Below are 25595 nucleotides of genomic sequence, written 5' to 3'. Positions count from 1 at the left end.
CTATATATATTATTTTGCACTTGTTACCATTAGATTTCATATGCCATTTGAGCACCTAGTCAGTAGTGACTGATCCTCAGTGACTTAGCAGTGGCTGATCCTCATGTTCTGGTCCCATACCTCGAGTTAACATGGTTGGTAGAGTTCCTTGACGTGGTATGTGCGCTATGCTCTGTCCTGCATCAACTTCATGGGAAAGTATGTAAAGATCTGATTTTACCAAGATGACACAAACGGTGGCCTTTGTGTGTCATTCAGACTCTTGCATCTAATGGCAGAGGGTGTTTGGCAGTGTGTTTTTCAATCACGGCTAGTTGTAAGTGCATCTGTTGTAGATGAGGGTTGTAGGAGCCTGTGCTGGCTGAGCACTGAAGCAGGGGGCAGAGGTAAGGAATGGGAGGAAGCAGAGGACTTGGCAGAGGTGCAGCTGAACTGATTGCTGCATCTGGGCAATGGTAGAGGGCTCTGGAAATAATTGAAGTACTTTTGTTTCCAGTGCAGAGTATGAAAAGCCTTCCTGACCAGTAATGGAAGTGTAGGTAAGAAACAAGCAAATATCACAGGATTATTCAGGCAAATGTATGTCACTTAGCTGTTCCATGTGCAAATGTGTGTATGTGTAGCTATAACACACAGAAGAATTGCTATGAGCAGTAAGTTGTCACAGGAGAATCCTCACTGCACAAGTGCTGGTCAAATTCTGCAAGACTGTAAAAATGAATGAGAAAAACATGTTATAAGGAAAGTCATATTCACTTCTTCACATTATCAATCCCACTTACTTAAAATGCAAATAAGTGTGATCTTCCTTTGCAAAGGAACTAGATTTTGTGTTCACAGAAGAAATGTTCAAGAATTAAATGTTTTTCATCACACTGCATACTTTATGATTGCTCAATGCTGATTTATGTGCTGATACTGTAAATTTGTGGGAAATGTCAAGTAGGACATAGCCATCAGGGTCAGACCAATAGTAATACAGGAAGCATTAATGAAGAAAACATTTTGTTTCATGTTCCAACATGCAGCCTCTACACAATTAAAACAAAGGGCTGAAGCTGGCTCATAAGGGGGATATATGAAGAATATAAAAGCGCTCTCCAGCTCTAAGAAGGGGCAAATGTCTGATGACAGAATCCCTCAACATAACACACAATCAGAAAAACAGTTTGGTGCCCCAAACCAGAAACAGGACAAATTCAAGGTCAAATTTCAGAGTGAAAGTGATTATGCATTCTTGAAAATATGCATTCTGGTTTTTAGGCTATAGTTTGTTAACACTGCCGTGACAGAAGAAAAAGATTTTAAGATGACAGAGGCCTTGATTAAGGAATGTGGCACTCAGCCTCTCTATTTTTCCAGCAGAGAGCAATATCCCTGCAAAACAATTCTGTTGCCAAAATGTTTCTTGATATATTATAATGTACGTAATCACAGACTTGCAGGCAGCTGGAATTGTGCAATCTTTTCAGGCAGACTTCGAGAGCTCTCAGGGATAAATAATATCTTCACAGATAAAAATAAGGGAACTTTGCGCTGTTTATTCAAAATACTTGTCATACCTGCTTTGAATAGTGTTTTAAAAAAGCACAGATATTTCTGTGTAAACATTAACTGTAGACCTGTATCAATCTATCACAGAAAGCATGTTTTTACAAGATGTTACTTTAAAAGGAAGAAAAAGGAGGAGCACCGACTTAGGATAGAAAGTTTTGTGTTGTTTTTATTATTCCTTTTGGTCACTGTGGGTTACAATATGGAAAGTGCGACATGATGCAACTCTCCTTCTTGTTTTCCAGTTGGATTACTGAGGCTGCTTGGAGGGATATCTGTGTTTGAATTCAATTATTTCACTTCCCTGTGTGGATTAGGAGCCCATTCTGATGAAGTCTTGTATGTGGTGCCTCAACTCAGTCCAGTGACTTAAGACTCTTGACCTGCTGGATCAGCTCCTTCCAGATGCCCTTTGACATGTGAGTACAAATTTTTGCCTTACAATTGGCCTTGTCATTCACGGAAAACAAAAATTCCAGGTTAGTACTCTTGCATTCATTAACTTTTTGCTCTGGCCAGAAGACTTTGTTTTCTGGGTATTTCCTTGTTTCAGTAGATATTGTGCTGTATATCATACTGGCTTTCCAAAAGTACTTTGTAGGCAGGGCAACATATTGTTTCAGAAGACAAAGCTGAATACATCGGGTAAGTAATTTCTTTCTTCTCTTATTTTTTATCTTTTTCTTAAAAAAAGCTTAATTAAATAAAAGATCATCAGCCTGCTTTTTGTATCATGCATCATATCGTAAATTATTAGAAAAGCCACAGATATATAATTCTCTGGTTAAGAAAAATTAACTGAGTTGATAAATATTTAACAATGAATAGATTAAATTTAAAAGTAAATATATTTTTAAAAGTTAACAGAAGAACATTAAGTTGTTTGAAATGAAATAACACCTATGATTTTCAGTTTCTAAATTAACAAGAAGGCATTAGACTGCATTTGTTTTGCATAAACATCTGGGAAAGTTTTGTTCTTAATTTCAGTGACACATGGATGAAGGATTTTTTTTTTTCTCCAATCTTCCTTTTGTCTTATTTCTATCACAACTTTCTAAGGAATAGAGAGCAGCTGATATTTAAGCTGCCTGCTTCTGCCTGCAAATGACCTCAGTTGAGATTGTTTGGAGAAACCACATTCCAGGAGATTCTGGGATCTTCTTTCTTGAAAGCTCTCATTGATTTTAGTATTCATGCTACCGTAATAAAAATAGCAGCTAAAGGCAAGGCTAAACTGAGAGTGAGAAAAGAGGATATTCATATTACTGTTAACTCACCCATCCTGGTGAAACAGATGTGTTCTTATTTGTTGTAGCAGCTAGAGAGTCACTGTTCAATTACAGTAGCCCTTCTGCTAAAGGAAGCAAGCATATCACCTACCCCCTGGTAAGCTGCTACCTTCTCTTTTTAATACCTTTCTTAAATTTTGACTACAGTAGCTTCTTTCTCAGATACCCTCTGTGATTTGCTTTGGGGTTGGAATGGAGTGCTGGGGGTGGAGCAAGTCTCTCCTATGAGAAAACCATCCTCTGATCACAGTAATGCAATTGGAGCATATGAAGCATTAATTCATTGAATATTTTTATAAACTTAAAATTTAAAAAACAAAAGGAAATATGCTCATTTCCTACTGAGTGGGATATGTTTTCTTCAGAGGAGATCAAAGTGGATTTGTTGTTGTTGTTGTTTGGGGTTTTTATTATTATTGCTAGGAGTGTTTTTATTTTGTGATCTTCCTTCATAATGCATAATCTTGTTTTCTTTGCTTGATCTCCTCTCTCACTGGAAAATGTTCAACAATATAATCTGCCATGAATACTCTCTTCAGGACCTATTGATGCTCATGCTCAGCTACAGTGTTTTGAAGTTTGATCTACACATTTTTGGTCATGTTGAAAACTGCTAGCTCATCTGATTTCATGTTCCAATAGCTATTAATATAAAAGTGTATGGTTGTGGGTTGTTTTTATTTTTGGTCAGTCTGCTACAGGCAGGAGAAAATTACCCAGAGTGTCCCTGGAGAAAATAAGAGACTGCTCATGACTTTTAAATTGGCTTTCTACACATATATTGATTTCTAATACAAACACAATTAAAATACACTAGATTTTGGTTTAAAATGTCATCCTTAATGTCATTACTTTTCTAACTGAAACTAGAAAATATTGGGGTTTTATCAGTTTTATTACCTGGTTTGACTTTGCTATGTTCATTGATGGCATAGCAGACTTTCATTATTAAGAAATTATGTGGCAGTAGACAGCATTCACCAAAAGAAAAGGCCATGAAATTATCTGAAATAATAGTAAGGAGTAAATGTGATGTCCAGCACATTCCATGATCTTTGATAGGAGATGACTTTCTAAATGCCCTCAGTTTCCAAGGGAATCTGCTGAAACAAACAATATTTGGTCTCTGAGAGAGATGCTCTGATTTATTTACTAGTATTTCTTGAATTAAAAGCTGAGAATTTCAAAATGTCCTAACAAACAGAGGAAGCTCAGTCACTCTGGAAGTCTATGGAGCTGTTCATACAATGTCACACTTTGAGAACCCCTGACCAAGCCTTGCGTAATCATTTGGCAAAGGTTAATTACCTCCTCAAGGAGGCAATCACTCATGAGGCGGTAGATCCCTGGAGGATGGGAAGTGTCTGAGAAAATCCTGCCCTGTCAAACCAGTCCTGCACTAATTTATGGAAGAACTGTCTTTGGTTTCAACTCTGGTTTTCAACTACTGTCAAGCTGTCTCTCTTTCCCTCATTTTTCTGTATGACTTCTGGCAGTGGCTTGACTAAAAAAATGAGCTAGTAAGAATTACCTGTATATGGTGCTATTATTTGCTTTAACTTCTCAGGTATCGGTCTACTGGTTCCTTTTTGGTGCTTCTTGTGCATACAGCTGGGAGGTAAACATAAGATTTCAAAGGATTTAGGACCATTATGCCTGTCTGTGCTTGGAAGGCATTCTGCTTTTTCTCTGAGAGGAAAATTTTCCTCCATTTTTTGAGGGAGCCCCTAAGGAAGAGCAGGACCAGCACGAAAACAGGATTCTGAAGTTCTGAAGTAGAGATCACTTGCTGACACAAGGTACAGGCAAGTGTTTGCAGCTGTTTCATTTAGCCTGCTGCAGCCTCTGAGGCACATCGGCATGTTGATGCCTGTCTGAATCTCTGATTTCCAGAGAGCCATAGTTCTTTCTGTTTGTCACAGTCTATGGGGACCAAGATAGCATGGACCTTCCTTCATCTCAGGAATATTTTATGTCTTGCTCTTCAGACTTCATACACAAGAGCTACTAAAATACCTGCACTTATATATCTTTGATACCATAAAGTAGTATTATTGCAGTAGGGTTACCCTTAAATACTCAACCATGCTAAAGCAGAATGCCAGAATGCAAAGAACCTCCTTTTTTTAATTACTGCATAAATTAAATCTTTCCATTCTCAGGAAGCCACTCTGATTTCCTCTCTGCTAGAGGATTCACCATAAGGATTTGTTACCTTTTATAATACAGGATTTTCCAACTGAAAATGGCCACTCCCCTGTGAGAAGTCAACTTGTTACAGCTCTGATAGTTGTCCCCAGCACGTCAGCCCTCCCAGATCTTAGCTCGTACTGGCTCTCACTTGGATTATGTGCACCCTCAAAAAGTGATCTACAGAGATGCCCAGACAGAAAACAGAGTCACGCTTGAACAACTAGGCTTCTTAGCTTAAACTTTTTGGCCCACCAGTTCGAGGCAGAAACAGCAGTGATGGTCCCAGAAAGGGAAGATGGTATCATGAGGGTGAAGTGACAGTGATGACAGTAGGGCAGGACTATGGGTCAGGTTCAGTAGGAACAAAATAGCAAAAGTTATAAATGAGGGAAAGGGTTAGACCATGGCAGTAGACCTTGGGCATATCCTCAAATTGTTTTCATCACTGCCTGTATTCTAACAGCAGTAAATTATTTACACATTTGACAAAAAATTATTCTCCTTTTGCTATTACACAGGAAGATTTGTACAGGAGACTATTTCCTATATTCCGCTGACTTTCTTAATAGCATGAAGACTTTGCTGAGAACTAGCTTGAGTCGTGCCTCAGTCAAACCTTGTTTATTTAAGGAAGACATAACCCTGAATAAAGAAATCAATAACAGCTTCAACATTGCAACCCCACTGAATGAAATCAGTGCACTGTCAAAGCTAGTGGGAATATTGCTATTGGTTTGGGGGAGTGGGGGAGGGACAGGCAGAAGCTATTTAAAAATTTTTGTTCTCAAATTGTTACTTTCTTGCAGATGTCTAGCTGATATAAAATGGGGTAACTTAACTACAGTGAAGTTACACATCTTGGTTATGGAAACTGAATCTCTTATCCTTTGATTTTCAGGCTTTACCTATTCGTGGACTTAATTCAGGGTCTGGTTAAAAGTTTTGCTAATGTGACATCTCTCAAAGTACAGAAGCTTGAACTGTTTCTTCTACTTGTTTTTCTTTCAAAATGGTTTCATCTACAGTCACTTATTTATGAAAGAAATATTTCCCTACACAGCTCTCGTTACACATTTTTAGAGATCTAAAACAATCTTTTGTTAGCACAAGAGAGAAGAAAAAAATATGCAAAACACTGTGTTACTTGAGAAAATTATTTAATCTTTACCTTTGTGCTCTCATGAAAGCTACAGATTGTAAAAGTTCTACTAGACTCAAGTGGCATTGCCAGTTTAAATGCTCAAATTTGCTTTAGCTACCAGGTCATCCATACGAGACATCAAAGTTCAGGTTTGATATCATTTACGCAAGTTACCCATACTATTGGTAACCTAGCAATTGCTTTTTGTATCCTACTTTACAGGAAAATAACTTTATCTCATTTATGAGTGAGACTTCATTTCAGAAAAACTAATAGCCGTTGTGTTTGATCACTACTTGCATAGCTCCACATTCACATCACCTCAGGAACAGCTGCATTTTAAATTCTCACTCCCTTTGGGCTGTACCCACTTAAACATTTGTGCCTTTTGGCTCAGAGCCAGAGTTCTGAATGACCCACCTTTAAAAAAAAAAAAAAAAAAAGTAATTCCCAGATCAGGCACAAAAAGCACAAGGTGATTTTAAACTGGCTCTGCTGCCAAAGTAATATTAATACAGAGTTCTGCTCAAATTTCTAGCATGTTGCTGACCTGATGGGCTCTCCAGACAGCTGCTATCATGGGAGGGTGTTTCTGCCAACATTTCACATAGCCATGGAAAGCAGAAACAGAGCCAGGAGGTTCTGGAAGTATTAGCTTGTATTTTGGGGTGAGGGGGGGGAGGGTGTGACTTCTTTTCCCTCCTTTCTTTCACACAAGCAGAAAAATTGTGCTAATAGTAGGAAACTGGAAATGTGTATTGGGAATTTTAAAGAAGATATATGACTGACGTATTGGATGCCTGAAATTCCTCCCCCCAGACCACAGTGAGGTTTTTTATTTTTAGGGGGAAAAAGGAAGAAGTAAGAGGAGTCACCTGTGTGTGAAGAGGTCAGAAAAAGATAGGAGACTCAGCAGTCACTCTTGAACACCTATGCAAGAATTAATATTTAACTTCACTCCAGTGTTTCCACAGTGTTCCTGTAGTTAGAGAAAGTGCCATTGAGATGAGAAAAGCTTTTAATCTTTAAAGAGAGTTTGACATCTTTTAATCTTTAATACTTACCAGGTCTCATTAGTTATTTGATCAACTAGGAAACTGAGTTGCACCAAAAAAAGCTGGAAAACACATAGAATTATAAATTATTTAGGGCTGCTAAAACAGACATACCTTAAAAAAGAAAGCAAATCTTTCAGGAAGTTTGGGGAGGGCAGGTTGTTTGTTTTAAACTGGCCATTGACCCACATTTTAGCAACATAAATTTGTGATCAATGTTTTTGGCCAGTGTCATGAGGAGAAGCTTTGTTCTACTCAAAGAAGTTGGCTTTAGCTCATAGATTTTGAGAAAGTTTTCTTTGGAAGTGTTTTAGAGTGTGTGTGGAGGGGGAAAGGGAAGGAAAAATAAATTTCTTTTGAGACAGTCACCAAAAAATATCCATTGTTCTAAGTAAGCATTGTTATGAGTCAGCAGGACCAAAGAATTGGAACAGTTGCTGCAGTCCCAACTGTTACATTTTCCCATCCCCAAGGACCTCAGCCCCAGAGGAGTGTGATGTGTGCACAAGGCTGATTTATCGATGCAGCTACGCAGTTATGTCGTTTTTCCCAGCTCGCAGCGTTACTGGGATCCTGCCCTGCGAGTACCGGAGTAGGAAGCTTTTACAGTCATGTTTTGTTAAACTCCCTTATACAAAAGTGTTCCAGGAACAGGGTGTTCAAAACTTGATTCCAATGCATACCAGTGGCTTCTACCCAGAAGTCAAGTGAGGTTAATAACTAAACAAGCTGCATTATTCACTGCAGCAGCAATCTCATCTCTAGGAATAGCTAAAGCTCTTTTTGTTTATCCTCATATTAACATTAACCTCCTGAGGCTGGAGTTCTTGAGTATCTTTTTCTCTTGTGTTCCTCAGCAGGTAATTTTCAGATAGATGTGATTTGATGAAACAAATAATAATGAAGTAAAGTTCTTCCTGGGATAAGAGCAAAATTTAGGGAGAGGTATACCTGTGTGTGACATTCCAGCTGTATTGAAACATGTTTCCATGGGTACAGTGTCTCTTTCTTTCCTAAGATATCTTCAATAACTGAACATAGACTTACAATTCAAGATAAATAATAAAAGTACTCAGAGATCATGAAAGATTCAGAATCTATAGCCAAAGACAGTGGCCTCACATTTATCCACTGAAAAGATACAGAACAGTGACAGTTAAGAAAATCCACTAGTATGTGATTCCTGGACTGCAAGATAAAAACAGGCAAAATAATTGCTCTTTGTACCATTTATGCCTTGTATGCTAATTATCTTATCTGTGTCTCTGATGTTCTGGTGTTACAAAAGATGTTCTCTCCTCTTGTTTTCAGGTAATGATAGTAGAGGATGCCAGCCCCCTGGCGAATATGCTGTAATAAAAAATCCAAAACTAAGAGTGGAAAAGCTGAAATGGACAATATGGCAGACACGAGTGAAAAAATGCAGATGAAAAAAGAAATCACGTTACTAAATGGAGTTTCTTTAATTGTAGGGAACATGATTGGCTCTGGGATATTTGTATCACCCAGAGGTGTTTTAATGTACAGTGCTTCCTACGGACTCTCTCTAGTCATCTGGGCACTTGGTGGAATGTTTTCGCTGTTTGGAGCCTTGTGTTACGCTGAATTGGGAACATCCATTGTTAAATCTGGAGGCAGCTATGCCTATATCCTGGAAGCATTTGGTGCCTTTATGGCCTTCATCAGACTGTGGTCTTCCTTGCTCATTATCGAACCAACAACCCAGGCAGTAATAGCAATCACGTTTGCTAACTACATTGTTCAACCAATTTTTCCTCATTGTGAGCCGCCGTATGATGCAGTCAGGTTGATTGCAGCTGCTTGTATTTGTAAGTAAAGGTGGATTCCTGGAAGTTAAGAACTATAATTGTAGGTGCCCAGAGGATTTTTTTGAATTTCTATTCCTTCACCTTTATGAAAATAATTACTGCCTCTCTAAAACATGTTCTTAGGAACTAATAATCTTGTATTCAGATGAATTTTATTTATGGCTAGGATTATTAGAGGGGAGAGAAGAATTACAGCAGTTTGGCTGGGGGAAACTATGACTGCTGATTAAAGATACATATATCTCTATGGATCATCGACCTAATTTGCAGCCCACATTTGGTCCATGTCCTCTCTTCCCTATTTCTTGCAAATGACAAAAAATTAACAAAAATCTTAAAATTCATATGGAATTAAAAATACTCTGCCTAATACAAATTTTGTCTCTAGAAAAATGGTGTAGTGTAATCAGACGCTCCACAGAGTTGACTTTGTCATGACTGTATGTCTTAGGTGACCACAGGAATAAGTGTTACCAATCTATCCTCCGGTAGATGAACTGCACTCAGATTCTTTTCCTTACAAATGTGGATTTGCCAAGATGGAGTATGTGTTCCTTTTAGGCTGTGCTATAGCATGATCTTTTAAAAATGGCTTAAATTGTACAAAGCTTCCAAAAGGATAAGTAATTTTAACTTTAGATGAACTGACAATTTTGAGAAGGTGTTTTCTCTGTCACCCTGATTCTTGGCACTATGGTGCAGGGGAAGTTCACTTCTGAAAAAGACTCCATGGTAGAACTTGAGACCATCACGACCACTTAGCAGTCTAAAAGGCAACTAACCCTATTTCAAAAGACTTTGTCAGCTGAAATTCTCCACTCACACAGGAAAGCAGTTATTTATTTGATCAAAGTTTCTTTTCCTGGTGTTCTAGGTGTACAACATGAAATCCTAACACTTAAGAGGAGTCTTCAAGTGCTGATGTTTCTTTAAGCCTTAGTTCTCTTAGTTATTCTTGCTGTAGTCTTCATGTGAATCAGCTGTGTGCTCTAGCAGCTCTGATTTCTGAGCTGATGCCCAAGATGTGGCTGGCAGCTGCTGCTTTCTCATACAGCTTTCTCATACCCCTTCTGGGGTTTTTTTTTTAATGCCAGAATAAAACCAAAATTCTGTCCCCTTTGCACAGCATTGGTATATTAATAAGAAATAGTGGGAGCAAATCCGGTCCCATTTCTGTAAGGTCTGTTATTACCCTGACAGCTGACAGGACACTCTGTCAAATATGCAGAGTTGCTCATGATCATGAAGGCAAGAACTTCTGTGAGCATCTGCAGCTGAATGCTAATTTCCCTACTACATAGAAAGGCTTCTAAATGGTTCATTTTAAGCATTACAAACCCCCTTTTCTTCCTTTCAAAATGGAAGTGTAGATTGTAGGCAGGTCAAAGTAACAGAAGGAAAGACCAGCGAGACTGCTAGAGAAGAAATAGCCCATTCTGATCCATGCTTGAGAGTGCTCTGGACAGCCCATGCTGCATATGGCCTGCTGTCTTCTCCAGCAACTGGGTTTCATACCTGGTATTTATGCATGCCCTTTCCTTGTCTACCTCTGTTCTGGAGTTGCAAGAGAGAAGTTGCCCATGATGCCGTGTGTGTGTGCTAGAGCAAGAGGAGGTGAGTACGCGGCTTAGCCCCTGGCCGGACCTGCCGTCAGCTGAGCAGCAGTGCTCATCACAGCACTTTATCCACTCATCGGGGTTTAACTTCTGCAGCAAAACTGAATGCAAAGAAGGAAGTACTTCTGTAATCTTCAGCCTCAGGGTCAAAGTGTGAATAGCACAGCTCCTAAGCTATGGACACAGGGTAACAGCATGCTGGTCTGGCTCAACTCAATATCTTGTCAACCACATCCAAACTTTTTGGTGCAGAAGCTGTACTTACTCTGTATGTAGACTAGAGCTCAAATCAGCAGGGAGAACTTCAGGAAAAACTTTACCCCAAGTAAAAGATTTAGAGAAATCTCACCTTCTGCCTGTGAACAAGTCTGCTGACTTTAATAAAATTTAAAGATTATTTAAAAGGAGCAGGAGTTAGTCTTAAAATTCAAAATCTGATGTGTTTTGTCTTACCTACTGTCATGAAAACAGTATCCTCCAGAAAACTATTGTGTAACTTTTAAATCGGGTATTTCATTCTTCAAATACATCATTCAGAATGTATTTGAAATGTGCTTTATGTGATGTAAAATATCATTGCTCCTCTCATGCATATTCTTTTTCTCTGTAGGTTCCTTAACATTTATTAATTGTGTTAATGTGAAGTGGGGAACCCGTGTACAAGATGTTTTCACGTATGCGAAAGTTATGGCTCTTATCTTGGTGATATCTGTTGGCCTTTACAAAATTGGTAAAGGTAAGAATATTTTTCATTTACTTAAATTCTTATGAATTAACTGTTTATAAGTTTCAAAATCTGTGCAGGAAGATCAGACACATTAAGACTTACATAGGAAGTGTTATTTATTCTGAAAAAAACTGTCTGACATAGGTAGATTAGAGGGATTTTATGGCTTGTTAAGCAATGGGGGTTTAATTATTCTTCTGCTCTTAGCATGGCAAACCAACACTCACAAAGTTCTGCATTGCTCAGGCTGAATAGGAAATAGCAGCTGAATTAACATCACAGAATCACAGAATCATCTAGGTTGGAAAAGACCTTGAAGATCACCTAGTCCAATCATTAACCTAACACTGACAGTTCCCAACTACACCATATCCCTCAGCGCTATGTCAACCCAACTCTTAACCACCTCCAGGGATGGGGACTCCACCACCTCCCTGGGCAGCCTATTCCAATGCCTAACAACCTGTTCTGTAAAGAAATGCTTCCTAATATCCAGTCTAAACCTTCCCTGGTGCAACTTGAGGCCATTACCTCTTGTCCTATCGCTTGTTACTTGGTTAAAGAGGCTCATCCCCAGCTCTCTGCAACCTCCTTTCAGGTAGTTGTAGAGGGTGATGAGGTGTCCCCTCAGCCTTCTCTTCTCCAGACTAAACAACCTCAGTTCCCTCAGCCGCTCCTCGTACGACATGTGCTCCAGACCCTTCACCAGCTTCGTTGCCCTTCTCTGGACACGCTCGAGTAATTCAATGTCCTTTTTGTAGTGAGGGGCCCAAAACTGAACACAGTAATTGAGGTGCGGCCTCACCAGTGCCGAGTACAGGGGTAAGATCACTTCCCTGTCCCTGCTGGCCATGCTATTTCTGATACAAGCCAGGATGCCATTGGCCTTCTTGGCCACCTGGGCACACTGCTGGCTCATGTTCAGCCGGCTGTCAATCAACACTCCCAGGTCCCTCTCTGACTGGCAGCTCTCCAGCCACTCCTCCCCAAGCCTGTAGCGCTGCTGGGGGTTGTTGTGGCCGAAGTGCAGCACCTGGCCTTTGGCCTTATTGAAACTCCTACAGTTGGCCTTAGCCCATCACTCCAGCCTGTCCAGATCTCTCTGCAGAGCCTCCCTACCCTCGAGCAGATCAACACTCCCACCCAACTTGGTGTCATCTGCAAACTTACTGAGGGTGCACTCGATCCCCTCATCTAGATCATCAATAAAGATGTTAAACAGGAGTGGTCCCAAAACCGAGCCCTGGGGGACACCACTCGTGACCAGCCACCAACCAGATTTAACTCCGTTCACCACAACTCTTTGGGCCCGGCCATCCAGCCAGTTTTTTACCCAGGAAAGCATGTGCCCATCCAAGCCTCGAGCAGCCAATTTCACCAGGAGAATGCTGTGGGAAATGGTGTCAAAGACCTTACTAAAGTCAAGGTAGACAACATCCACAGCCTTTCCCTCATCCAATAAGCAGGTCGCCCTGTTGTAGAAGGAGATCAGGTTTGTCAAGCAGGACCTGCCTTTCATAAACCCATGCTGACTGGGCCTGATCATCTGGTTGTCCCGCATGTATTGTGTGATGGTACTCTGGATGAGCTACTCCATCAGCTTCCTGGGCACCGACGTCAAGCTGACAGGCCTGTAATTTCCCCAGATCATCCTTCCGACCCTTCTTATATATGGGCGTCACATTGGCCAATTTCCAATCTGTCGGGATCTCCCCGGTCAGCCAGGACTGCTGGTAAATGATGGAAAGCGGCTTGGCGAGCACCCCAGCCAGCTCCCTCAGCACCCTCGGGTGTATCCCATCTGATCCCAAAGACTTGTGTATGTCTATGTGATGCAGTAGGTCACTGACTATCTTCTTCTGGATTGCAGGGGGGTCATTCTCCCAGTCTCTGTCCTCTGGCTGAGGAGGCTGGATTCCTTCAGTACAACTAGTCTTGTTATTATAGACTGAGGCAAAGAAGGCATTAAGCACTTCAGCCTTTTCCTCATCACTCGTTACCATGTTTCCTCCTGCGTCTAGCAGGGGATGGATGCTCTCCCTGTTCTTTCTTTTGCTGTTGACAACATCAGTTTAGTGCTAACTAGTTTAAAAGCCAGCATCAGTGTTTCTGACTTACGCTTGTTAAAGACTTGCATCGTAACTTGTCCTATGACAGGACAGCACAGCAGAAATTGCCAGACATATCCTTCACGTTGCTCCTCACCCCCCCGCTCTCCCTACCCTGCTTGGGGCAGAGAGCCACCACAGCACACTGCGAGGGTAGAGAATCCGGGAGAGAGGAACTTGTCCTTTTCTTCATCGGTGAGAGGGCATCTTTGATTCTGGAAACGAGGGAAAAGACTGTAATATTGTAAAATTGCCTCCTATGAATCACTGTAGTACCGTAAGACATCACAGGACAGATGAGCGACCGTGTACCAGCAGTAACTGGACTGAACTGAATATACTGAAACACAGGAGACTAGTTTTCTGGTGCTACCTCTAATCTTTGCATATGACAATAGATTTTATTTTATTAATTTGGGTCTCTGGTACAGTGAAGACTCTTCCAACTCTAGCTCTGTTGCTTAGTTACTAAGGATTTCTTCATTTTCCTTTCCCATGAAATTCCTAAACAGTCATTGTATCTTTATTCAGCTAAAAGAAAGGTGATTTTTCCTCTTCGGTTTAGGAATTGTCTTTTTCTCATGCTGAAACTAGCTTATAAAACCTAATGAGCATGCTTGCTTTTCTGTGTTTGCTGGCCTTCCTTCCTTGGCTGCAGTTCTAATACATCAGCTGTTAGCTACACCAGACTTTAAGAGAGCTTTTTTGTTTACCCATTATCTGTGCACGTCAGTTGTCACTGGTTTTGTTCGAGTGTAAAGAAACCTGAACAAATGAACCCAGTTCTAAGGGCAGGAATGTGAAGATGCAGAGGAAAAGCATTGCTTAAAGGCCACAGTTACATGAAGGAGTAGTTACCCTCATAAAGCTGCAGATTTTATGAGTTGCCCTCATAAAGTTGCAGTTTTACAAAGGTGTGAGTCCATGATGTCACCCCTCTAATAGTTTTGCCCTGTCCTCACAGTCATAAATTTAGTCATGCTTTCAAACACTCTCCTTCAAAATTCCCGGCCTGCTCACTGGCGTATGGCTGTCACAATGTGGTTTGGCCCAGGGACCATTCCCTCTGCTCATGCATCCACATAGCCCATGACAGGTCCTTTGCATTGCTCCATGGGGTCATGGAGGATAAAGGCAGAGAGAAAACATTATTACAAGGAATGAAAATTGCTAAGGCCTTTCAGTGGTAGTAAAGGTCTCATCTCTGCTTTGTTTAAACAGAACTGAGCACTTAAATACAGAAAGGACTGCGAGGAGGAATGATGTAGACTTCTAGAGGAAGTTGTGATTGGGTCAGTGCATTCTTTTAAACTCAGCAACTGTTTTAATGAAAAGAACAGTTATGACGTTTTAGCCCTGTTGTATTCCTTCTGATGTGCTCAGATACGCTTTTTGTTTTAAAACACTGTGAATGTATCTGATTTTGAGTATGAGCTGTCTTTAGCAAAAAAAAGCTTTTCTCGGTCCTTTTGGATTTTTTTTTTTTCCTTCCAACCATTTTCTTCCCCAAAGTGTGTGTACATCTCATAGCTTCACCTTCCTTGGTTCAGTCTCCCAGTAGTTACTGCTTTTTAAAGACTGAATTGCTTTTGTGGTATCTGTAAACTCCTTAGTTTAACCACAGAGTGAAGTTGTTTCATTTTACAACAAAGACCTTACTTTCTTCCCTAATAGAGGTTTCAGCATGTTTCTGTCTTCCTTAATACTTAACCCACTTCCATTTATATTAGACAGTTAACTTTCCTTCTGCAAACTCAGTAAGGCAGAGTTTCCAGAATTGCATTGAAGGCTCACACAGTTTCATTAACATTTCATCTGTTTTGCAGCATTCTGCAGGTTGTTGTCTCAACCTGTTGAGCTAAACTAGAGGAGAATTTTGAAAGGAAAGATTTTTTCAAGTCAACTCTCTTAATTTTGGGGAACATCTTTGTGGGGCAGAGTATCCCACTGAGAACTATGCGTCCAGAAGTTCCCCTCCAGTGGCCACTAATTCATCTGGTAAAAACAAAAGCACAGATATGAGGAAGAAATATGAGACAGATTCAGGAACTGAAATTGGGTTTCCCAAGTGACTCTGCCTAGCTGACAGGGTATAGCATGACCTCAGTATGGCTCCCTCCTTCGGTAGGCTAGACAGCAGTGACAGGATACGAGGACACCATGAATTCTGTTAGAATTACACAATTCATATCTAAATAACAAACATGGGAAAATATCTTCTGCTGTCTCCCTGTACAAGTGTACCTGTCTGAACATCTGACTGAAACTTTCCTGTTTGGCACGTAAAAATATAAGCTGTGCACTTTTAGAAATAGTAATGAATCCTGGATGCCATGGGGTTTTATTTCCTTTTGGTTAGCTGAGACTTCTAGTGTAGTGTCCTACATCATAGTCCTTGAAACATAACAGGCAATTGGTACCTGCCATTTGTACAGGAGAAACGGAAAACCTGAGAGCTCCGTTTGAGGGCTCAGCAACAGACCCAGGGATGATCGCACTGGCTCTCTACTCTGCCCTCTTCTCCTACTCAGGATGGGACACGCTCAACTACGTCACTGAGGAAATGCAGAATCCTGAGAGGTAAATGTGTGTTTTTCCTTTGAATGACTGAAGTGTCCTGGTAAGAAAGGTGATGGCAGGACAAGCCGCTCTGTATTTGTTTATAATTGGAAATTAGTCAAACTATTTTCTCTGTAAAAAACCTTCTTCTTTTCATAAGAAGAAGTAAGTATGAGAATTCTTCCTGGTTATTGTCCTCACTCACCAATTTGTCACACTAATAAATCATTTGTCTGCGTATATGTATTTTACACCTTACACTTCAGACCGGAATTTTTAAAGGAGGAGAACAAATCCCTGCTGAAAGCAGGGAAAAGTGTGGGTCCATCTAGCCCTCTAAAACTCCCTACCTCTTTTCAGTCAGACAGAACAATTATTTTATTTTTCCAGGACTGGTTTTGCCACCAGTGGAGTAAGACTGTGTCAGGTTATGAAGATCATGTGATCTTCAACATTACTGTTTATGGACAAAATATTTAATTTTGCCAAAGATGAAAAGTTAAGTAAAAAATAAAAATTCCACAGTAGAACTGGAAATATCATCTCCTCCCCTCTGTAGGGATGTCAACCCTGTGGGAATTGTGTGCCTCACCTACTCAGACTGATATAGTCCACCTTGTCTTGGGACACGCATAGATTATGAATCAGGAAAAGAATTCTACAATCAAGAAAACACCTAAGTGTGCATTTAAATCTCTTTGCTTAAGTGCTCTCTTAAATTGCATCATATAAAAGACAGTATATAAAATTTACAGGTATAAATGTACATTTTTTTTCTCTAAAACTTATGACAGACCTACAAGCAGCCAACTAAGCTGCTTATGGAATTGTTCCACACATGGCTGCACATTATTTTGTAAATCCACGATTACAAAATGATGGATCACAAAAAGTGATGGAGGTATCCATTCACAAATGTTTGAATTTGGGAACAATCTTCTATTTAAATATTCCTTATTTAAAGAACATGAAATAATTTTGACATTTTCCTTTTTCAGGAATCTGCCACTTTCCATTGCAATTTCAATGCCTATTGTGGCTATTATTTACTTGTTGACTAATATAGCATACTACGTAGTGTTGGACATGTCAGCTCTCCTCACAAGTGATGCAGTGGCTGTGGTAAGTTGTGTAAAATAATTAAAACAAATGTTACTGTATGGATGACACTGCAGAAAAATCTCAGGTAGCATACTTCTTGGCAAAACAATTGAAATATTTCCATGCTGAAGGTTGTTGCTTTGTTTTAAACTTTGTTTTCATGTAAGAGTATCAGTATGTTAGAAGGTGTGTACAAAGAATATATCCAATAAATCTGCTCTTGTAAAATCCTCTTATATACTCTGTAAATCGTTCTCCTAACAGTACTTCGTTGTAGAAGATGCTTTTGCCAGGGCCAGACAGAGAAAGAGCTATGGAAAGTCTGGGTAGTTTAAGAACCAGGGGGTTTTGCTATCATTCTGATGTACAGTGTGTGATGTTTAATGCTGCAGGATCACAGAATATTTTCAACACAAATATGTGCAGTGAAATACTTTTTAAAACCTTATCAATATTTTATACATATGAACAATTATAACTCATGGATTACTACAGTCAGGATTTGTCAGAATACATTAAAGTAAATACATCTTCAGTTATCTCATTGACTTGATTTAGGCTTAGAAAATTATTTTTTAAATATTTTTTTAATGTATCTGCTGTTTTTACTTTGATACTGATCAGTTTTACCAAATTCTAATTTTCCAAGTCAATATCAGGTGTCATAAGAAAACATGGGCTATGACACTGTATTTGGGCTGGTGTGTTTTCACGAGAGTTTCTCAGGATTTTCCATATGCTTAATGTAATGGGTCTCGCTATTATTTTCTTTTTCTGTTACAGACATTTGGCGGTGAAACCCTTAGTTATGCTAAGTGGATAATTCCTATAGCAGTGGCCATGTCTTGCTATAGTGGCCTAAACTCATCAATAATTGCGGCATCTAGGTATGAAGTATAAGATTTATTTTAAATGATTGAAAAGGAATAATTTATTATTAATCTGCATTCTTATTACAGCATTGTAAAAGTGACACAGTTAATTTTTGCCCTGTCAAGTTGTTAATTTGTGATGGAAGGATTGTTACGATCTGACATGTCTTTCTTATGATCATCATCAACTGATAAACTAAAGCCACGTGACAAGAGAGCAGCATTTACAACAGAGTAATAAAAGAATTAATGCTGCTTTTGTCAGAAAGCAACAAGCTATTCCTTGGCTACTGTCTGGCTGAGTTTTCTTATTCTTTTTTTTAGGCTTTTCTATGTTGGAGCCAGGGAAGGACACCTCCCTGACAGTCTGAGCTTGATTCATATAAAATGTTTCACACCAGTCCCTGCTCTCCTCTTCAATGTAAGTGACAGCCCAGCCCTGTGCCTGGCCAGGGCAGCCAGGGGCTCGGATCCAGGGAGTATCACTCCTCACCTCCGTCCAGTGCTGCTTCCAGGCTTCTCCTGCGCTGAAGACATCTTCCTCAAATGCACAAAGTTTCTAAAACTCATTGAGGGGGGTGGGGGTGGGAGTGTTATTTTGCCTGGTGGTGTTTTATACAGTAGAAAGAGAATGGCTCAATTCACATTCATATGCTCTCTGAAGAAGATTAGTGAGGAGTAAGTACAATAGTATTACTTAGAAAACAGAGAATGGCTAAATATGTAATAGTATAGACCAGAGTTGTTTAAGTCTTTGTGTGAGTTTTTCAGAGTGTCACTGGAGAAGAACATGGCAGGAACATCTCTCAGACTCAGCTATAGGCTGATTTTCTAGGACTCTAGTTATCAGGAGTGACAAAGCACTTTAAATTCCTACTGTTGGATGCCTGTAGCAATACTGACTTTTTCCTGCTGTCACTATACAAATGAATCTTGTGACAAAAAAATGAGGAATCATAAGGTATAGAATTAGTGCAAATGATTTTAATAAATAATCCATAAATCTAACAGATTAAATTAAGAGGGAGGATATGCACAAACAGAGAAGGTAGAATCATTCAAAAGGATTTCACTGCTGTTCATTTGAACATATATTTCATTTGGTGTCTTCCATTGCCCTGTGTTACATATGGTTTATGAATAGCTTATCATACCCATTCTGTTTGACATCAAATACTTTACTAAATAATCCCGTTATGAATACTCTTCTCAGAGGGATTTTGTTTGCACCAGTAAGATGAGCTATACTCCCTTAATACACCACCATTCTCCTTTTTCTCAGTGGACTTGTTTTCTGCTCATCTATTAAAACAGACATTAAATTCCTGGTGGTTTAGGTCTTTCCATGCAGGCAGTATAGCATACCTGCATACTGCAAAATTTACTCTAACAGTCTCAAAGTGTGAGTGGACTGTGAGAGCCTCCAACAGTGAAACTAGATTAAAAGTTTGCTTTCAACCTGAAGCCAACCAGAACAGCAGAGTAAGCTGGTGCCTACAGAAAGCTTCTTAGCAGCCTTCTCCATAGCGCAGCAGAGTCTGGGGCTCCTCATCTGGCCTTCCGAGGAGGGTTTCTTGCTGGTGCTGAAACAGAACTTCACAAACCCAACACCTCTTCAGCCAAATGCGGTGGTCTCACTGTTATGTTTAAGGAAGAGATACCAGCATGTTTCACATAGCATATTTGCAGATTTCTCGGAGTTTTAAGTACACCCTTCTTGCAAGAATCTGATGTACTAAGTCGAGACAAATATGTTGGAAACAGGCTGTTTTATAACTTTACTACCTCTTTATTTTATAAGACATGTCTTTATTTTCACATTAAATAGTCTTTGACTTTATTATCTCTAGGGCTTAATGACTTTGCTTTATCTCCTTGTGGAAGATGTTTTCCTCCTCATTAATTACTACTGCTTCAACTACTGGCTCTTCGTGGGTCTGTCTATTGCAGGACTAATCTATTTGAGATATACTCAGCCCCATAGACCACGGCCTATTAAAGTAAGTAAAGAAGAGAGGAAACAAGCCCTAAAAGCCAGCTAATGCATATGTTTATGTGATCCTTAATACCACAACCATAACATTACCTGTTATGTTATAGACTATTTATCAGCCATAGAAATCCTTGCAACATCCAAGATAAGAAATGAAGGAGCAAATCCCATTTGAGTTTCCACAAGAACATCAGTTCTGGTACTTTTGCTGTGAGGTTGAAACAATATTTTCCATTTCTTTTTCCTTTCATTCAACCTTATAACTATCTTTATTTCAAAATAAATAAGGAATAAATAAATGCCTGAGATTCTCAGCCCATCCTGGAACAACCCCCTGTTGTATTGTTCACAACGGACCTCAGTAGAGCTGGTAATGGGGGCTCCCAAGAGGTTAACACTCTGGTCAAACTTACATGACCTAATAAATTTATCAAAACCCCTCCAAAGCCCATAAATGCCCCAAAGTCTGCTCATGCAAAAGCTTGATTAATCAAATACATTTTGATAGTTCCCTCACACTGCATAGTGGTCATAGACAGTACAATGCAAGTTTAATGACTGACTGTAGAAGAGTGTCTGCTATCAGTTGGGAGAGGGAGACTGCACAGAAACAAAGCACACCTAAAACTTGTTTCTAGTTTTAATCCAGTGATTGTCCAGGAAACAGGGATGGAAGTTCCCCAGGCACACAAAGCCATGCACTGGCTCCCGTTTCACTGTGCTCTGTTGACTCCATGACCTGCGTTTCGACTCTGCAGTGATGCAGTAAAAATTATGAGAAATCCAAATTAACACCCAATCTAATTTCTTCCTTGTCACTCTCTTCCTAATCTAGTGCACCATTTTTACCAACACATTTTTTCCATTTAAGTGTAACATCCATGAACACATGGTTCAAACAAAGGCATAAAATATCCTAAGCACCTACTGCTAGAAAACTTTTCAGTCTTCCAGAGCAGACCAAATTTTCCTGAAGCATGTTCACACTTCATTTTCAAGCTCTCCCACAAAATATGTGGAAGATAAAGATTAAATCTTGCCTTACTGGCAGTTTTGCTACTGACTCTACTAAAGCAAGGATTACAGTCAGATTATAGATAATGGCTGTTTAATTCCTATCAGCATTTGCCAGTTTAGTTAATGTCACAACTCCGCATACACTTTTTCCTTTCCTGTAATGTAGCAGCTGGTTTTCATCAACTTACATTTTTAACCTTTATAAGGAAAAAGAAGTATTTATACCAGTAAACTCTCAGGAGTTTCAGCTAGTATTCAAATGCCAACTCCTGGATTCTTGAGAAGGCTCATTACTACAGGCAGGGAAAGATATATTAGTGAAAAATAAAACCAAAAAGAGGTTATTGAAACTTTCCTTACTTGTGGTATGATATTTCTAAGAGCCCAGGCAAAATGGCTGTAAATCAGTCCATTAGTTCTGTACCATCAACATGGTAATTGAAAGTCTAGTTGAGTTAGTTCCCAATCAATAGTACAATTAAGTATCTGCAATTGAAGTTAGGGAAAATTACCCATTACTGCTTAGTTTTAAAGTACTTATTTCAAAGATTGATCTCTTACTAATTGGAAACGAATTGAGTTTGTGCAGGCCTGAAAACAACAAAATGGTCAGATCCTCAGGTGTGTATCAAATAAGAGGCTCTCAGCAGCATACACAGAAGGTAGCAAATTGTACTGACTGTAGGCAGTCAAAAGAATCAGTACATAGTAGTCATATAGTCAATAGCTATATTTTTATTATTGACACGTCTAATCTGCAAAGCCTGACATCTTTACAATAGAGTATTTACTGCGTCTTTTAATAAATGTTGGATTTTTTTTTTTTGTCTCCACAGCTTAACCTTTTCTTTCCTATAGTATATTGTTTATGTTCCCTTTTCCTGGTCATAGTTCCTCTCTACAGTGACACAATCAATTCCCTTATTGGCATTGGTATTGCCCTCTCAGGCATTCCTGCATATTATTTGGGAGTCTATCTGCCAATTGAAAAACGACCTAGATGTCTACAGCGGCTCTCTGGTAAGCAACATCATCTTGTCCTAGTCAGTGTGGCAAAATCCTGAATGCTTTGTCAGAAGAAAGAAAGAATCATTTTTCCTAGAATCTTTTTTATTTATGAAGTTTTGTTATGCTTTTCTATACAGCATGTCTGAGATCATTTGCTTCATCACATAGTCCTGAAAACAAAACCATGCATACCTGCACAAAACAGTCCAGTATGTGGATATAATATGGTCATCTAATATTTGTGGTGTTGAGCCATTTCAGTATGTTGACTCAATAAAAGCCATGTAGGATTGTGAAGACAAATGCATGCAGTTTGATACCCCAGCAGGCAGAAATACCAGGACACCATTGCTTCGCATTCTGTCAAAGGAATGGAATATCTGAGTTGGAGAAGTCCGTGCATTTTCATAAATTATGAAATAATGAATTATTGGGCTGAAGGGTAGTTTCTACTCCTCAAATTCAGGCAGTCTTGAAAAGCAAAACTTTAATGATTTTATTCAGTTTGAACTCAGCTATCAAGCTGACGATTCAATGAAAATGTTGATGAAAGTCTGATTATACAAGACTTTACGTTTAATTATTGAGCTCCTTTTGCCTTTAGCTACTTATAACATGTGCTTAATCCAATTGATTAAGGTGTTTTAAGATTTTCCTAGTATCTTTCCTAGTGCTTTCAAATCCTCAAAATCCATATATTTGTCTAACACATAACTTTGTCTCATACATTTTTGCTATGTATTACAGCTACAACAACAAAATATGTTCAGATGATCTTCTACTGTGCTCTGTCAGACCTGGACATAGACATGGAACCTACAGCAGCTAAGAGTAAATAGAGTTGCTTTGACATTGAGTTGTGCCTTGACATTTCCTATCTGGAGCAACTTTTATCATCTGAAGTTCTCCCCATGTGTTCAGTTACACTAAAGCACTGACCATTGTACTATGCATCAGTTTGATGTCTGTTAATTTGTGCTTGTTTTATAAACCACTCGTGTTTTACAGGATTTTTTAAAAAAAGTTTGTTAATAGTGAGTTATCATGTAACAATTTCAAACTATAAAGCACTGTATGAACAAACATTTATTAGTAGATAAGTGCTAAATATTAGATTAATTGGAAAATCATAATAAAAAGTGTTAGGTCTAGTCACAATTCTAAAAAATAAATTCATAAATATAACAAAAGACAGACCAGGTATTTGCAAGATTCAAAACCTGAACTGGGAACTAGAAGCCACAGTGTACTTATAAAAATATAACTAAATTCTTAGCCAAAGTAAAATATATATGATTCAAACGGGTAGACATGCTTTGCGTCCGTGTAGTATTAGTGTTAAACTACTCTAATGCATAATTCCTGGCAAACATAGTTTACCAAAAGGAGAAAACCAAACAATATCCCACATTCATTACTCTTTTGCAGAAGAGGTGTTTTCAACAAATAAATTATACCATTGTAACTGAAGTACTTTTGCTTTCCGGCAGAACAACCTGCTGTGGAGCACTGTAAGGGACTGATTCATCTTCTAGGTAGTGTATATTCAGGGAAAACACGTTTTCATAGTGTCCATTGCTTGCCTAGAAACAGCAAAGATATGACCTCATGAATCATATTAATTTTTTCCATGATGGAACTTATTTAAGGTATTCCCAAGTAGAAATTAAAATCTATTGATGTTTACAAAACCCCTTGAGCCCCTACCCCGTGCATCAGGCCTCAACAGTTCCGGCTGTCAAGGTAACCTGCAGGTCTCCTGCTGAGCATGCAGAGAGCCTCCAGCACCAGCTGCCAGGTCTTCACCTCATGTAGGTGCCTGTTGCACAATACCCAGCACAGGCACGTGCACTGTACAAGCACACCCACCATTAGGTGCCATGAAAGAAAAGGGCAGTTAAGAACTAGGACCGTTCTCTTGAACATTATTTTTTTCAGTGTGACACACAGGAATGTGCAGCTAGTCCTAATTCTTAGTCTTCTGAAATGGAAGAGACAATAACTGTCATTAGAAAAAAAGTCATCAGCCTTGCAACCTAGACCATAAAAACAGCTGCTCCAGCTCTAATATGGTTTGTTGATATGTAGTACTGTTTGTTATCCTTGTTGGCAAGTCGTACTTCCTTTCTGTAATTGTATTTGAATATAACATCATTGTTTCTAATTTGAGTTTCAGCATTCCTATTTAATTAACCCCAATTAAGGTAATTTAATATTTTACAAGTCCCTGTAGCTTCTAGCATTATTGTCTTTTATTGATGTCTGCCCAGAGAAAGAGCAATGGAATAGGCAATTATTGCTACTTACACTCTTCATTCCCTACCCATGTTGTAAAGTCATTTGCAGGATTATGATTTCGTGCATCTCCAACACAGTGTTTGCTGTCAGGGCCCTTGTGAAACCTTCTATTTGCATTTCAATGCCATCTGCTGTTGCAGTTTCCTTTCAGCAGGGTTTTCTTTTGATACAAAGTACGAATAATAAAAATGCACTAAATTAAGGAAGACATTAAGCTATTAGAGATGCATATTTTGCTTTTTGGAAGCCACAACTTTCGAGCACTAAAATCACAAGTATCACAATCACAAAACGAAGAGGAAAGATGACCTGAGGTGTAGTTTAGTTTACCCAGCTCAGAACATCCCCATGTACTCTTCACACACACAACACATGCCCCTGTTACACTATAGCACCATTTTGATCCTGCTCTATGATTGTATGGAAATACTGTGTTTTCACCCCACCTCTTACAGATGTTGTTAACAACAGAGCCATGGTCCCAGACTGCATCAGGGCACAAAGAGAGGACAAACTGTATGAGTAGGTACCAAATTAAACATGACAGTCTTTGCCCCCACAGAGTTCAATGCTTGACGTTGAGCTGTGTGTCACACCAAGACAGCACTGCACCATCCTCTGAAGTTTTTCCTTGCAGGACCAAAGTTCCTAAGAGATTTAAGACACCTGAGGTGATAGGTGGTAACTGACAGCAGGCACTACAGGTAGTGTAATAAGGGCTATGGACTAAGACCCTTTCCATAGAGAATTCTGAGCTGAGAAACTTCTTTCTTTGTCTATTTTTTGCCAAAATCTGGCTTTGAATGAATCTGTTAACTTTTGCAGCATGACACACAAGCCTTTGTTTTCCTTCTTTCTGGACAGAAGGAAAGTAGTAGTCAGATGCAAGGTTATAAATGTGAATAATGTTATTGAAATTCTCTGTGGACATCAGAATCTCAGAAATATTAATGTGTTGTTTTTTCTCTCCTTACAAATAATACATGTAAGTTATTGTCAAATACCTAAAGCAAGTCATAGATGCTGAAGTGTTTAAATACATAAACCTTTGACCTTGGAAAATGCTGTAGTTTTGTGGTTTTAAAGCATAAAAATAGTACTGTGAACGAAATTTGCCCTGCCTTAGATCTCACAAGTTGGTTTGCCAGGAGAGCAATGAGACTCTAACACTTATTTGTGTTCTCTATAGCACAACAAAATAAGCATTTATGGAAGCAAAAATTTCTAGTTAC

General features: G+C 39.2%; 1 protein-coding gene across 3 annotated transcripts; it reads left to right on the top strand.

Moving 5' to 3' along the window:
• Positions 1–1752: 1752 nt before the first annotated feature.
• Positions 1753–24581, top strand: LOC141919867 (Y+L amino acid transporter 2-like). 3 transcript variants are annotated; one of them, XM_074816307.1, is made up of 10 exons: positions 1753–1973; positions 8547–9064; positions 11291–11416; positions 15951–16095; positions 17073–17196; positions 17959–18062; positions 18372–18468; positions 19898–20047; positions 21894–22077; positions 22813–24581. In XM_074816307.1, the coding sequence occupies exons 2-10, from the start codon at positions 8563–8565 to the stop codon at positions 22902–22904; spliced, it is 1524 nt and encodes a 507-aa protein (XP_074672408.1). In that variant the 5' UTR covers positions 1753–1973; positions 8547–8562; the 3' UTR covers positions 22905–24581. The 3 variants fall into 3 exon arrangements, with proteins under 3 accessions (XP_074672408.1, XP_074672417.1, XP_074672422.1); XM_074816316.1 differs by lacking the exon at positions 1753–1973 and adding an exon at positions 2161–2199; XM_074816321.1 differs by lacking the exon at positions 1753–1973 and adding an exon at positions 2905–2943.
• Positions 24582–25595: the final 1014 nt, after the last annotated feature.

The sequence above is a fragment of the Strix aluco genome, chromosome 1 (genome assembly GCF_031877795.1).
Source record: "Strix aluco isolate bStrAlu1 chromosome 1, bStrAlu1.hap1, whole genome shotgun sequence".
Lineage (NCBI taxonomy): Eukaryota > Metazoa > Chordata > Aves > Strigiformes > Strigidae > Strix > Strix aluco.
The sequence above is the reverse complement of the archived record's forward strand: the minus strand, read 5'-3'. Positions and strand labels throughout refer to the sequence as shown.

Bases quoted from the DNA above. Each gene is read 5' to 3' on its own strand.
- LOC141919867 (XM_074816307.1), top strand. From the start codon at position 8,563: ATGCCAGCCCCCTGGCGAATATGCTGTAATAAAAAATCCAAAACTAAG. The intron at 17,197-17,958 runs GTAAGTTGTGTA...TTTCTGTTACAG, and splicing joins CAAGTGATGCAGTGGCTGTG to ACATTTGGCGGTGAAACCCT. The intron at 18,063-18,371 runs GTATGAAGTATA...TCTTTTTTTTAG, and splicing joins TCAATAATTGCGGCATCTAG to GCTTTTCTATGTTGGAGCCA.